At 39.6% G+C, this 14,213-nt stretch overlaps 1 protein-coding gene across 2 annotated transcripts in view; it reads right to left on the minus strand.

Moving 5' to 3' along the window:
* The window catches only part of Syx5 (syntaxin 5), a 161,498-nt gene extending 148,254 nt beyond the window's left edge, over window positions 1-13,244 (minus strand). The window contains exons 1-2 of one of the 2 annotated variants that reach the window (XM_067153582.2): window positions 13,065-13,244; window positions 12,342-12,737 (exon numbers count right to left, since the gene is read on the minus strand). In XM_067153582.2, the coding sequence (XP_067009683.1) occupies window positions 12,342-12,691 (350 nt within the window). In that variant the 5' untranslated portion in view covers window positions 12,692-12,737; window positions 13,065-13,244. Of the gene's footprint in view, window positions 1-12,341; window positions 12,738-12,933 lie in introns of both variants that reach the window. The other variant, XM_067153583.2, reaches the window with a different exon arrangement.
* Between the last annotated feature and the right edge of the window lie 969 nt (window positions 13,245-14,213).

Here is a 14,213-nt window from a genome sequence, read left to right on the forward strand (position 1 = left end):
TCACACGATTCTTAAGTTTCTTAGCAGCTACTGAACTTGATTGTGAGTGGTTACTCATTCAGCTGTGTTGTTTCCCAGGTGGTGGTGGTGGTGATTATTGTTTTAAGAGGAAGTACAACTAGGCAACCATCCTCTATATAACACTAATCAGAGAGAAAAATGGAAGGGAACCGACACTTCGAAAAATTAAGATATCGGACAAAGAAAGGCAAGGGCCACGAAGGGGGTGAAAATGAAAGACTCCCTAGCCCTCGCAAACCTAATAGCGTCGGGGTCGGAAAAGAACAAGAGTTGACCAAGAGAGGTCGGATAGGACAGATGAAAGTAAGGAGCCCGGCACAAGTAAGTGGAAGCAATGCCAGGACTCAGCTATGGGCCCCGTGGTCGCCAATCGACGCTCCAAAGTTCAGACCCCCTGGGGCCCCTTTTAGTCGCCTCTTACGACAGGCAGGGGATACCGTGGGTGTTATTCTACCGCCCCCACCCACAGGGGGATGTTTCCCAGGCAACGTACATGTTTTACAATGCTGAGTATGCAGACAAGCTTTCCGTGTCTGGGTTGGCGGATGGAAACGTGGTGGAGGCACATCGTTTCTACCACGAATGATATCCAAATCGTCATTGCCTCGATAAAAAACATCTGAATGTGCTCATTGCCGCCAACGTGAACACGGCAGCTTGACACCTGCACCTGGCACCAGAGGGCTGCCAAGATCCACTACCCCTGCCACTATTCAAGCTGTTCGAGACTGTACACTAGAATCTTCGCGTCAGCACAAAGTTTAGGTAGACAGATGCACCTTCCTCATGTCAGTATCTGCCAACTTTTGCGAAAACACCACCTACAGTGGGTCCAAACCCTGGCACCAGCGGATTTTTCCGCACGACTAACGTTCTGCCAATGGTTCCTCCAACACTGCTCTCTACGGCCGCATTTTCCAGCGTTGCTATTATGGTACAATAAGGCAACGTTCACATGCGATGGCATTCAAAACTTCCATAACCACCACGCATGGGCAGATATCAATCTGCATGCTACTGCTGAAGGGGCTCACCAAGCTAATCATTACAAGTTAAAATTAAAGATTCAAAGTTTTCAAGTATTGTTTATTATACAGTCCTATGGAAACCAAATATGGTCCATGCAAGCCGGATTAATTTTGTGTGTGCATAGAATTATTGAAACATGACACTCTGAAGGCAGCTGCCTCAAAACTAGAGGAATTCAGACACGAGGTAGTACTACCCACATCAGCCAGTAACAGAACATCGAAACCATGGTTTACCATAGCTTGTTATAAAGCAAGAGAAAAGGCACTCAAGACCTTATGTCTACCAAGAACACAGCAGATACATGATCTACTAGACTACTATATTAGAGTGGTGAAAAAAATATAAAGCTATAGTTAAGGAAGCTCATAAAGATGCCAGGATGACGGTACCTCATAGATGAAGGTAAGCAAGATCCTTACAAAGTGCTTCACCCAAAGCAACCGAAGAACCCCAGGAACATGTCAATGGATGTCTGGGTGAAACAACTGAACACAGTTCTACAAGAAAGGGATACCCAGCAAATAGACATCATACCAGCCCCTCAGGGCATCCAAGATTTTCAAGAGATTGCAGTTGAAGATATAATGGTAACCATCCAATGTCTGAAGAAAAAAAAAAGCATACAGTCGTTATATTTAATGAACATCTTGAGGTAACTCTCCTAGTGCTGAATGAATCACACACATTTTGATGATGTATGTTATGTAAAGGGACCTAAGAGCTAGGTCATTGGTCCCTAATGGCAGGAGGTGCAACAAACCGAAACGTTAATTAAAACTTCAAAACGTATCCACTGACTGGAATCTAAAACGAGTGATGATGAAAAAATAATCATAAATCCAAAACAATTAGTGGATCCAATTCACAATGCCTTATTTTCTGAGATGATGCTTGTTATACCAACGCTGGCAACCAGGAATGAGTTAGCTGGAAAATTTATAATGTCCGATAACGGACCATTTATATTGGTATTATAAATTTACTCATTCGGAACAAATATTTCAGATTCCCTATGGGAATCAACATCTATATCATCATGATGCTTGTTGTCAAAAGGGGTCCACAGTCCAGGTCATTGGCCCCCCACAATTTTACTGGTAAAGCAGAACCATGGTCTTCCTCCTATAGTGGTACTAATCACAGGTAGCACAGACTCATGGTGTTTCTAGCATTGGGGTAGTAATCACAGATAATGGAGTCCCATGTTATGTCACACTTAATGACACCATTCACCGGTAAAACAGACCCATGGTATTCCTCACATAAGGGTAATACTCACAAGCAACATAAACCCATTGTGTTCCTCACATTGGGAGACTAATCACGGGCGCCAGCTAGACCCGTGATGTTCCTCACATAGAGACACTAATCACATGCCACGTATACTCATGGAGTTCCTCACATAATGGTACTAATCACTGGCAATGTAGACCCACGGTGTATCACACATTATGGTACCACTGACAGGCAACACAGACCTATGGTGTTTCGCACATAATGGTACTATTCTCAGGCAACACAGACCCATGGTGTTCCTCATATAGTGGCACTAATCATAGGTAATGCAGACCCATTCTGAACACTGTGGAAGTAAACCAATTTGACCCCAGCGTTCAGCACGCTCTCTCGCTAGACACTAGTCTGTGCAGCCGAGCGCCCACTACCCCGCCTCGGTGAAATGCACAAGATTAGTACTAATCACAGGCAGCGCCCATTTCTCACATAATGGTATTGCCACTAGGTAACGTAGACTCATGGTGTTCCTCTACTGGTGGTACTAATCGCAAGTAGTCTCATGGTTCTAACATCATCCTTTGGTCACCCCTTTTTGTTGCCTTTTAAATGAATTCCTACATCAAGGCATGGTACCAGCTAGCTAGAAAACATCTACAATAGAAGTGCTGTACAAGGACAAAGGCAACACAGCTGATCCCCACACACTAGAGTGTACACTCCTCAACACAACCCAGACGTGCTAACACCCATCTGACAGTGGAGAAGATAAGCTACGAGGTGTGAAGTTCAGCTTCAGAAGGGGAAGATTGATGAATCAAGGAGTTCAATGTCTTCAAAACGACATACATGAAGCCCTGACACAACAAAGTGAGCCATTACATGCCATCTTCATTGACTACGCTAAGGTATTTGACAAGGAACCATCTTAATGGAGAAACTACAGGCCTTTATAACAAGAAATTACCTACTCCCACTCATAAGAAACTTACTATCGGACAACTGGGTAGTAATAAGTGATGGCATCAGTAAATCTAATCCCTTAGTGCAGACTGTAGATGTACTGCAGGTGGATCCTCTAAGCCCATAGCTGATCATACTTGCTACTGCAGACATTAAAGATACAACAGAATCAGAAAACATTAAGATCCTCACATATGTTTATGGTACGGCACTGGTTTCACTCTCACAGACAGACTTGCATACCACTTTTGATTGAGTGACAGAATGGCCAGAAAAAAAAAAAAAAAGTTAAGACTAACCGCTCAAGATGGGTCGACATGTACATGTAAGGACCTACAAAACATAAGCCAGGAGCGGTTTGTTGTATACCTGTATGGACTAGGCTAGCGATGCTTTAGATGTATATCTGAGTACCATTTGTTGGTTGACAATGTGAACATTTAGCACAGCTCGCAACACAGGGATCATTCTATGCAGAGGAGTATCTTCTACCATAATGCAGCACTGTGTTGGCGTAAAAAGAATCTGTTTCATAAACGTTGATCATTGTAAACGACATGGTGGCAACCTCGCATAGTCTGTATTTATCTACTGCAGCTCTCGAATGCATATTAGGCGAAAGTAGTGATGAAAATAATCCGAGTGATAATGAAAGTGTTAGTGATGATGATTATGCACAGCAGGAAATTACTTGAGGTGTACATAATGATAGTAATAACTTGTACGTGAATGCTCACCTGAGTGGTCATGGATTTGAATTTTATTCCAACAAGAAGGTACTTAGGCACTTTTTTTAACTTTGCATGCCACCTTTTTGTATGTAGATACAACATCTGCATGATATGAACTGTGTATCCACTTATTTTGAACAAAATCCGACAAGTCATTTAGAAGTTATAGCAATGTTTGTGACAGCATGTAAAATTGTGATATTTTTCTCAAATTTATTACCGCTGTAGGGTAAAACTTGACCAACTTTTAATACCGGCTTGAAGGGTTGGACATGGATAGAACCATCGACTTTCAGAAGAGGGTGAGGACTATTTCACATAGGAGAGAGCGAGCCAAAATAAATGGCTACTTTAAATATCTCGGAGTCACTCTACAGACATCAGGAAATATATTTACACTCCAAGTCAATGATCGGCTAAATACTGCCACAAAAGTCATAAGTGAAATCACACGTTTAAGCAACGTATCAAGTTCTTTTACCTAAAAAATTAGCCCAATAACAACTTATGGATTGGAAAACATATGGGCTCACCTGAAAAGCAGACCATTAGAAAGAATAGAGACATTAAAGGCAACATTTTTAAGGAGAGCACTCTATCAATGCACACTCCCTAGTTTATGTACTAATATATGAACTAACAAGGGGGTGTTCTATTTGGAAGAACTTTGATTACAACCCTGCCTGCTACTTACACCAGCATATGTGAAACTTTTACAAGGACTTCATCTAAAGAATGGCAGTATTTAGAAGGAGTTTTACAATAGTGGTGTCATGAACCGAGAATGGATAGAAGGTGGCTACGAAATGAAGCATGTCATCACAAGACTCTCTGTGCATGGATGATAGATTGATTCCATCACAAACTGTGCCAGACTAAAAGATTGCATGATGTCAAACTGAGAATGGACAGAAGGTGGCTACAAAATGAAGCATATCACAAGACTCTCTGTGCATGGATGATTGATTGATTCCATCACAAACTGTGCCAGACTAAAAGATTGCATGAACCAGCTCCAGAATACATATTAGATGCCAGAATCCCTGTGAGAGATACCATGTGATGCAACTGCAGTATGGAATCTCTTAAGAAATTTACTGGGGAATGAGTTATATGGTCATTTGGCTGCAATAAACCTCTTTCTTTCTTTCTTGCGAACCGGCCAAACTTAGGACCACGCCAATACCACTTCACTTCCTTCTAATCATCCCTTCTTCCTTCCTCTTTCTCCACAGTGCCTTCATTCTTTCAGAATGTTGCGCTCTTCTCTCTTCAGTCCATCTTCCCCCTCTGCGCTCTTTCTTTTCTTCAACCAGAACTTTTATGTTGGAAAGTCTTTTCCTGAATTCAATAAACCTCTTATTATATTAACAATCATATCTGCATATTGCATCTAACTGTCCTTTCTGCTCATCGAGACAGTAAAAACAGAGTTTCATCACATCCAAACTGAATAAAATTAAACTATAAATGGGAAAGTACTCTGGCAATGCATTTAATAGAGTTATAAGGTTAGTGAGTGAGTTGACAATACGGTTTGGGTCATGTAACTATGAGCTTGCATTCGGGAGATAGTGGGTTCATACTCAGGTGTCAGCAGCCCCAAAGATGTTCTTCCCAGGTTTCTCATTTTCACACCAGGCAAATGCTGGGGCTGTACCTTAATTAGGGCCTTGGTCACTTCCTTCCCACTCCTAGCCCTGTTCTATCCCATCACCACCGTAAGACCTGTTTGTGATATACTAACAATTTGTTGGTTATTTTGATCCACCTTTTCAAAACAAATTACAGTTTGTGTTGCTAAATTGTAATGTTACAACACTAATTTACCGGGACATGTTTCGCTTTTATTCACAAGCATCATCAGCCTATACAATTGCCTCAAGGTTTGCCATATTTGGGTTGTTGTTACAAATTTCATTACATTGAATGTAGATCTAATTTTAGTGATAGCAATATTTAAAACAAGAATAATATACACATTAAAAATTATGACAATATGATTTGCAATGTTAAAATGGATTAATTCTAAAACACATTGACGACCAAAACACAGTTTTTACAATTTGAAAATTTGGCTAAAAATTGTTTGCAATGTTAAAATAAAATTGATTCAACTATAATTTGGCATTAAAATTTGAGTCATAAATATAAATATAAATATTGGATGTTAATATATAGGAGCCATCGTTTCTGAATGCGTTGGTTTCTAGAATACAGTAACATTTCAGTATTGAGAATTTTAGTTAAGAATTGTGCTCTCTAAATAATGTTATTTAAAAAGACTGTAATTTTGCATTATGCCTGATTAGTCATCATGATAATCTAGAATTGAAGTCTTGAGTTCGTTGGAAAATGGCTTCTAGATTTGATGAGGCTTGCTGCTGAAATTTGGCAATATGATCAGAAGTATTGACATATTTAATTCTTGTTTGTAGCGACCAGACTCTCCGTTGGAAGTTGATTGTTTTGATTGATTGATTGATTGATTGATTGATTGATTGATTGCAAACAATTTTTAGCCAAATTTTCAAATTGTAAAAACTGTGTTTTGGACGTCAATGTGTTTTAGAATTAAGAGTTAATCCATTTTAACATTGCAAATCATATTGTCATAATTTTTAATGTGTATATTATTCTTGTTTTAAATATTGTTATCACTAAAATTAGATTTACATTCAATGTAATGAAATCTGTAACAACAACCCAAATATGACAAACCTTGAGGCAATTGTATAGGCTGATGATGCTTGTGAATAAAAGCGAAACATGTCCCGGTAAATTAGTGTTGTAACATTACAACTTAGAAACACAAACTGTTATTTGTATTGAAAAGGTGGATCAAAATAACCAACAAATTGTTAGTATACCATAGCATAGTTCAATACGGGTCTAATAATGAGATTAATTACATGTAAAAAAAAAACCTGTCTGTGTCGGTGCAATGTAAAACAAATAAAAGAAGAAAAAAGTAATGAGTTTAGTTTTAGATTTGAATAAAATGCTTTCTAATTGAATGGAAAAAATTATAGCACCAATCTACTTTACTAGAGGCTTTACGTCGCACCGACACAGATAGGTCTTATGGCGACAATGGGATAGGAAAGGCCTAGGAGTTGGAAGGAAGTGGCCGTGGCCTTAATTAAGGTACAGCTCCAGCATTTAACTGGTGTGAAAATAGGAAACAACGGAAAACCATCTTCAGGACTGCTGACAGAGGGATTCGAACCCACTATCTCCCAGATGCAAGCTCACAGCCGCGCGTCCCTAACCGTACGGCCAACACGCCCGGTGCACCAATCAACATAGGAACGGGTAGGATTACAACTACTACCGAGATATTTCTGCAATACATTTTCTTGGTTACATGGATGGAAAATGGACTGGATGAGAACAAGTACTATTGTATTTCATAGAGGAGTTTATCAATCCAGGTTTCAGTATGTTAAGTAATTAGGAATTTTTATCTGAGGAATGTACAATGGGAGCGAAAGCTGGGTTGACTCAGGATATCTTATTCATAAGTTAGAAGTAACAGACATGAAAGTAGCAAGAATGATTGCTGGTAAAACATGTGGGAACAATGGCAGGAGGGTACTCGGAATGAGGAGATAAAGGCTAATTTAGGAATGAACTCGATGGATGAAGCTGTACGCATAAACCGGCTTCGGTGGTGGGGTCATGTGAGGCGAATGGAGGAGAATAGGCTACCTAGGAGAATAATGGACTCTGCTATGGAGAATAAGAGAAGTAGAGGGAGACCATGACGACGATGGTTAGACTCTGTTTCTGACGATTTAAAGATAAGAGGTATAGAACTAAATTAGGCCACAACACTAGTTGCAAATCGAGGATTGTGGTGACGTTTAGTAAATTCTCAGAGGCTTGCAGACTGAACGCTGAAAGGCATAACAGTCTATAATGATAATGTATGTATTATCCGCACACTTTATCTTGGTGCATTTACACCCTAGTGCTGAATCGGTCCACCTCGGCGATCTTCGAGATTCGTACTGGCAACCTTTGAAACACAAACTATGAATCGCTTAAGCATCGGTGTGCGACATCTGGCGTACACTTTACGTACCAGTACTGTTGTAGTTTACACAACAACGCCAAAGTATAGAATTCATGCTAGGAACAAGATTCGCATCGAGAAATGTTTTATAATGTTATACAATGTGTATGTGACATAGTTGTTGGCTTAAGATGATAACGGTTTAGAAATTTCATATCGATCGATCATATTCTCGATTAAACTGAGATTTCACTTTCACCTTTTCAATACAATTTCAATACATTCTCAGTTCAATACGGACAAAAATGAAATTCTTAGATTTAAATTTCATTTTCATTCAATTGGCAGCACCAGGCAGCACTATCGATACCGGGACAGCTCCCTCCTTACTCCTCACCACCGTACACAAATGCACCAAGATAAAGTGTGCGGATAATATGTATGTATGTATGTATGTATGTATGTATGTACAATGGATTAAGGAAGAATGACAGATTTCTCAGAAAAATAGTTTTGATCATTCTGTGGTATTATGTTACCAAAAGTATGATGTTAGCAGCGGACAATTAAGCTGCAAGATGGCAGTAAGACGAGTTCTTGGTTCAAGTAATTATAGGAGTCAGACAAGACTATAATGTTTTTCTCTTCTTTATCATCCATTCCCTTTTTCAGATTCTCTCTGGGTGGGGTATTATACCAAAGCCCTCCAATTTGCTCGGTCTTTTTACTACTGCTCCTCTAGCACTATACCACTATGGACTGCTCTAATTTCAATACAGTCCATTACAGAGCTCTTCCATCTCATTCTACGCCATTCCCTGGGCCTCTTCACAGTCACTGTACACATGAATATACTGTATGGAATTCTCTCCCCTGACATTCTTATGTCCAAACCCTTTCAGCTTCGCTATGTCAATCTCTTCTTGAAATTTACAAATACCCACTCTTCTCCTCATATCATATTCTATCTCGTCTTGTCTTTCGCTGTATGCTCCTCATAAACATCATTTCGGCTGCTTGGTTTCATTTAGTCAGGGTCCAGGCTGCTAAAGCATAGATCAGTATAGGTCTTGTACTTCACTGACACATCATTGTACCATAAAATGTCTCTCACACACCGGTACAAACTTGCAGATTGCTGTATTCTTCAATTAATTTTTCCACCCAAATTTCCACCATGACATCACAAGCTGTACAAATATTTAAAATCTTTCACTACCAACTTCAAGAGGTTCATTTCCTATTCTTATAACTCCCCTGGATGTCCTGCTACCTCTCGTCATGATCAAAGTCTTGCTTTTCACAGCACTAACCTTCAATCCAAAATTTCTTATCTCCTCATTCCATACGTCAACTCGTGCCTGTATTTCCTCTTCATTATCTCCGCTAATTACAATATCATCAGCAAATAGTATAGATTTTACTTGCTTTCCCATTATCTTCTCTGTGACATTATCTACAATTCTATCCATGATAATGAAAAGTACAGGGGACAAAACACTTCCCTAAATTTGTGTCCTTGTCGCAAGATATTGCACCCATTTTCAGGCAAACTCCCAATAGACGTGAGCTGCATGCCCCTTCTTAACCACATACCAGCCCTCCTGTCAATGTTACATTTCTGGCTACACCAGGAATCAAACTCAGGCCTCGGAGGACAGCAGCTGATAATGCTGTTACATTGCAGAGGTGTATGGTACTTACTGCAAGTAATGGAAAGGAACAAATGAGTGCAAATTAAGTCATAGGAACACTGCAATGAACATGTAATAGGATAAACACAGTGATGACAGGTCAGTATGGAAATGAGAAAAAAAAAAGAAAATACAAAAAGCTAAAGACAATCTCCACATTATAAAACCAATATAAATGGTCCGTTATCGGACGTTATAAATTTTCCAGCTAACTCATTCCTGGCTGGCAGCATTTCACCCCTGTGTACTACGTTGGGCTCATCAGTTGGTACTTAGCACACCCACCAAGACGCATGGTTAGTGCATACAGTGGAGGCCACTGCGTAGGCTATTTGGAGCCACCGGCAGTGCCAATGCACTATGAGAGACTTTGTCTCATTACCAAAAATTGATGCCTGCTTGGCCATCAGATGATATAGATGTTTATTCCCATAGGGAACCTGAAATATTTGTCCCAAATGAATAAATTTATAATATCAACTTAAAGGAATCAATCTCCACATTGTCGTACACTGCCGCTTTCAAAAAGACGAATCACCACTAACAGTGCACCCCATATGAACACTGCAGAGGTTTGGAATCGAATCCAGTGTTAATAGCTTAATAGGGTAGCATTTTACTAGCAGGGATGCATGTTTAGGAATAAGAAAATAGCAAAACTGATGTGAATATTAATTAGCCAATGTTTTAATTAGTAACAAGTTAATTAAGTGACTGAATCATTGCAGAGTTTGTGGCAGAAACCTGCAAGTTCTACTTCTTCTATTTATTGTAACCGATGGCTTTTAGTGTTAGGAGTGTCCGAGGACATGTTCGGCTCTCCTAGTGCAGGTCTTTCTATTTGACGCCCATGAGCGACCTGTACATCTAGTGGAGGTGGTGTGTGGAGAGTGTGAAACCCGGTGTTGGCACATATCCAACTCAGCTGTCGAATAACACCAAGAGTGTTCCCATCCAATGGACGAATGCCCTCATTCCATATGAAAACTGCGGAGAGGTTTTGAATTGAATCCTGGCTTTCTGCACGCAATTTACTGAATATAAATTCTAAGACCACCCCTCCTACCCTGCCATTCCATTAACAGTACTTGAACCAGCTTACCATGGTGTCAGACCATACAGACGATCATGGCCACCAGGCACACTACCTGAAAATTAAAGTGCAAGGAAGTAAATCAATTTTCATGCAACAGAATTGCGCCTGCAAGTTCAAACGCTTCGCCAAGAGGGATACTCCTTTAGGAGGGGAAACTTTCCCTCGAAAATAATAATAGTTTTGTAGCCTATTGGTTACTGGAAAACTTAGCTGTTCATTTTAGACGTCTCAAATAAAGATCTCCTTCCATTCAAACTGCCACGAAGCTCATCAGTAGGTCCAAACATGGATTTTGTGAGCGACAACTGGAGTTGTAACACAGCTCCAATTGAGTGGCAGGCTTTATTTAGTGTTCAGCATCCACCAGCTGGCAATAATCTCCAAAGAAAAACCTGGGTTGCCCTCAATAGAGTTCGCACCAATCATGGAGGGCGTGGCTCATTGCTACATAAGTGGGGTAAGAAATCCTCCTCCGAGTGTGACTGCTGTGAGGAAAAGCAGACCATCTGGCATACTGCCACTGAATGCCCAAGGAGATCATACATTGAGCCATTGGAAGATTTTGTATAGGCTACAAAAGAGAGTATTCAGACTTAAGACAATTTATATTTAATTTTATGAACTCTCTATGAGTATGGTTGATTGTTTTGTGTTCCTGTTTTGTTTTTCAGTTACTAGTTAATTAATTTAATTTATATTTTTATGTAACTGACAACACTGTGTACTAGCCATAAACTAGATAATAACTTGAAAACAGGCCCCAGTCACATTTCTACTAGCACCCAGCACATTGAATACCCTGCCATAGCGATTGTATAGGTCAATGGTCATTAACTGAAATTTTGTGTACTGTTAAAACATAGAATGCACTGATCTAATGTTCTTGTCACTAGCCAATGGTCTAACCTATTTAGACCAATGGTCTTGTTACAATCTAATGCTGTCATAGGGGATCCTAAAGATCTGTTGGGTGCTTCACAGCTCTAACCTGGAGGCACATGCCACTGACTAATGGTCTTGTCACTAGTCAATAGTCTAACCAATCCAGACCAATAGTCTTGTCACTAGCCACACTAAAGTTTGAAGCTTTGTAGTATGTTATGACGTGCAAGCTGCATCATGTTAGATTCCTAATCTCCCTTTTGCACCCTTGTTAGTAAAGTTTTACCTTAATAATATATTCAAAAGTAATGTTCAGGGAAGCTAACCTCAACTTAGTGAGTTTGCTGGGCAATGTCAGGATCTGTTTCCTCCCCTTTTTAACTACACATAGCATTAGTATCATCTTCCTACATAGACACCTCAGCTAAAAGTTTTTATCTATAATGATTTTGCGAGGATGAATTCACTCCATTAGATCTATCAAAGATGGAAATTTCTATCCACAATTAACTGAAGATACAGGTAGGGCATCCTATTAGGTGCATAGGTTGTATGTAAATGTGAAATGATCAGGAAAACAAATACAAAATAGAGAAATATTGAAACAAAATTAATAACTTAAGGCACCACTTGCAATTCTTTTCTTGTAGGAAAGAACATTTTTGACATACCTGGCTATCATCATAAATTCAGCATAACTCTGGATGTATTTTGCTTTCCGTGGATCACGGACAGCCACTGCTCTGGCAACATGTCGTCCCTGTAAGGAGCGGATGGCGTTCGCAAATTCCGTAGTCCTATCCCTTGAAGTCATAGTAACTATTTTATTTCTAGATTCTTTCTGTGCTGAAGAATCTTCTATATATGTATCTCCTGCTGCGTGTCCATTGCTGAGGTAAATTTGTTGAGCACTGGTTTGTTCAGGATACCACGAGTCTTCAACAGAAAATGGTCCCCCACTTTTGACAAGAAGGGGTGCCTGTTCAGACTCTGAGCCACCTCGACGCCGCCGAGCAGTCATTGGATCATTAATAATGATCTGGAATCACTGGAAACCTTCCAGTTACCTAATCACAGTAAAATAAAATGATGTTATAATGCAATTCAAAGCATATTTAATTCAGAGACAGGTTGCTTTGGCACACTGATCTATAGACATCATTGCTCAATTTTTACGAATGTGGCAAAAATTGAGATTGTCAATTTAAAGAGAAAGTAAAACTGTGCTGGCATCCATAGACCTTGACACTTATACAAACTTGCCTCCAGACTTCATATTGTTCATTTGCATTAATATGATTCAATCCCTGTCCACACACAGACATATAATACTTGAATCGTACAGTTAAACATTAAACACTTATTACAATAGTATTTGGCAGTATTCCTCTTACTTTGTTCTATGACGACTTTTCACGTTACGTCAGCAATAACAGCTGACATCTCACTTCAAAGAGGTTTAAAAAGGAAAGCAATCAAGTACGAACAAGCAAGATATCTATTCCGACGATCCTTGACATGGCGCTTTTCAACGCCGACGATATAAATACCATACGTAATACCGTAGGCCTACCTTTCCTTTGTCAACATTACTCAAGTTTTAAAACCGAAGGTATGTCTCCCAAAAATACATGTATAAATCATAATTACTTTATTAAGAACCACCCAATGAAATCAAAATGTAGTTATAGAAATGAATCAGAAAGAAATTTTACTTTATGACGTAATTTAGCGTGAAGTACAACATGATCAAAGAGGATAGAATAGAAGAAATAATTTAGTAATAATTGCAAAGAAGATAGAGTACTACCAACCACTTTCATTTCTATGAAGTAACTTGTAACAGGAACCTTACTCTTGATCCCTGAGCTCCATAGTGCCGAATGGGAACTTGGGCTCAAGAAAAGGTTCCCGTACTATACATACATCATTATAGACTGTTGTACCTTTCAGCCAGCTCAGTGAATTAAATAGCGTTTCGCAAATTTTATTTCCATTTTGCTCTGCGTTTCACACCTCTTATCATTAAAAACAGAGTCTAAGCCATAGTCGCCTTGATTACCTTATACCAAGGGCGCCCATACCCGGCGGCAAGGTGTGGCCGCGGCCCCCCTCTAGCTCTCAGGGAAAGGCAAAACTCTAGTGTAGTCACGTGTTTTCCTTTCAAAAAAATGACTTAAAAGTCAGTATTACGTAAAAGCGGTAGCACCGTCCCCCACCAGCAGGCAGGGGATACCGTGGGTTATTCTAACGAAGAGTAGAAATCGCCATTTATCTTACAAAATAATAAAATTACTACGTACCCCCAGGTCTGGGCCACCCCTCTAGAAAATGTCATATGGGCGCCCATGCCTTATACGTCTCTTATCCTCTATAGCCATGATTCTTGGATGCGCTTGAGAACGGTTGGCTGTTGAGAGAGCTCTTGCATTATTGCAGTGAAAAAGTAGTTAAAAACCTATTAAAATTATTTAAATTTTGTGTTTGCGTGTTCCATTTAGTACTATTTATAAATTGGTGTTTAATGCTTGTTGGTAGAAATT

The sequence above is a fragment of the Anabrus simplex genome, chromosome 9, assembly GCF_040414725.1.
Source record: "Anabrus simplex isolate iqAnaSimp1 chromosome 9, ASM4041472v1, whole genome shotgun sequence".
Lineage (NCBI taxonomy): Eukaryota > Metazoa > Arthropoda > Insecta > Orthoptera > Tettigoniidae > Anabrus > Anabrus simplex.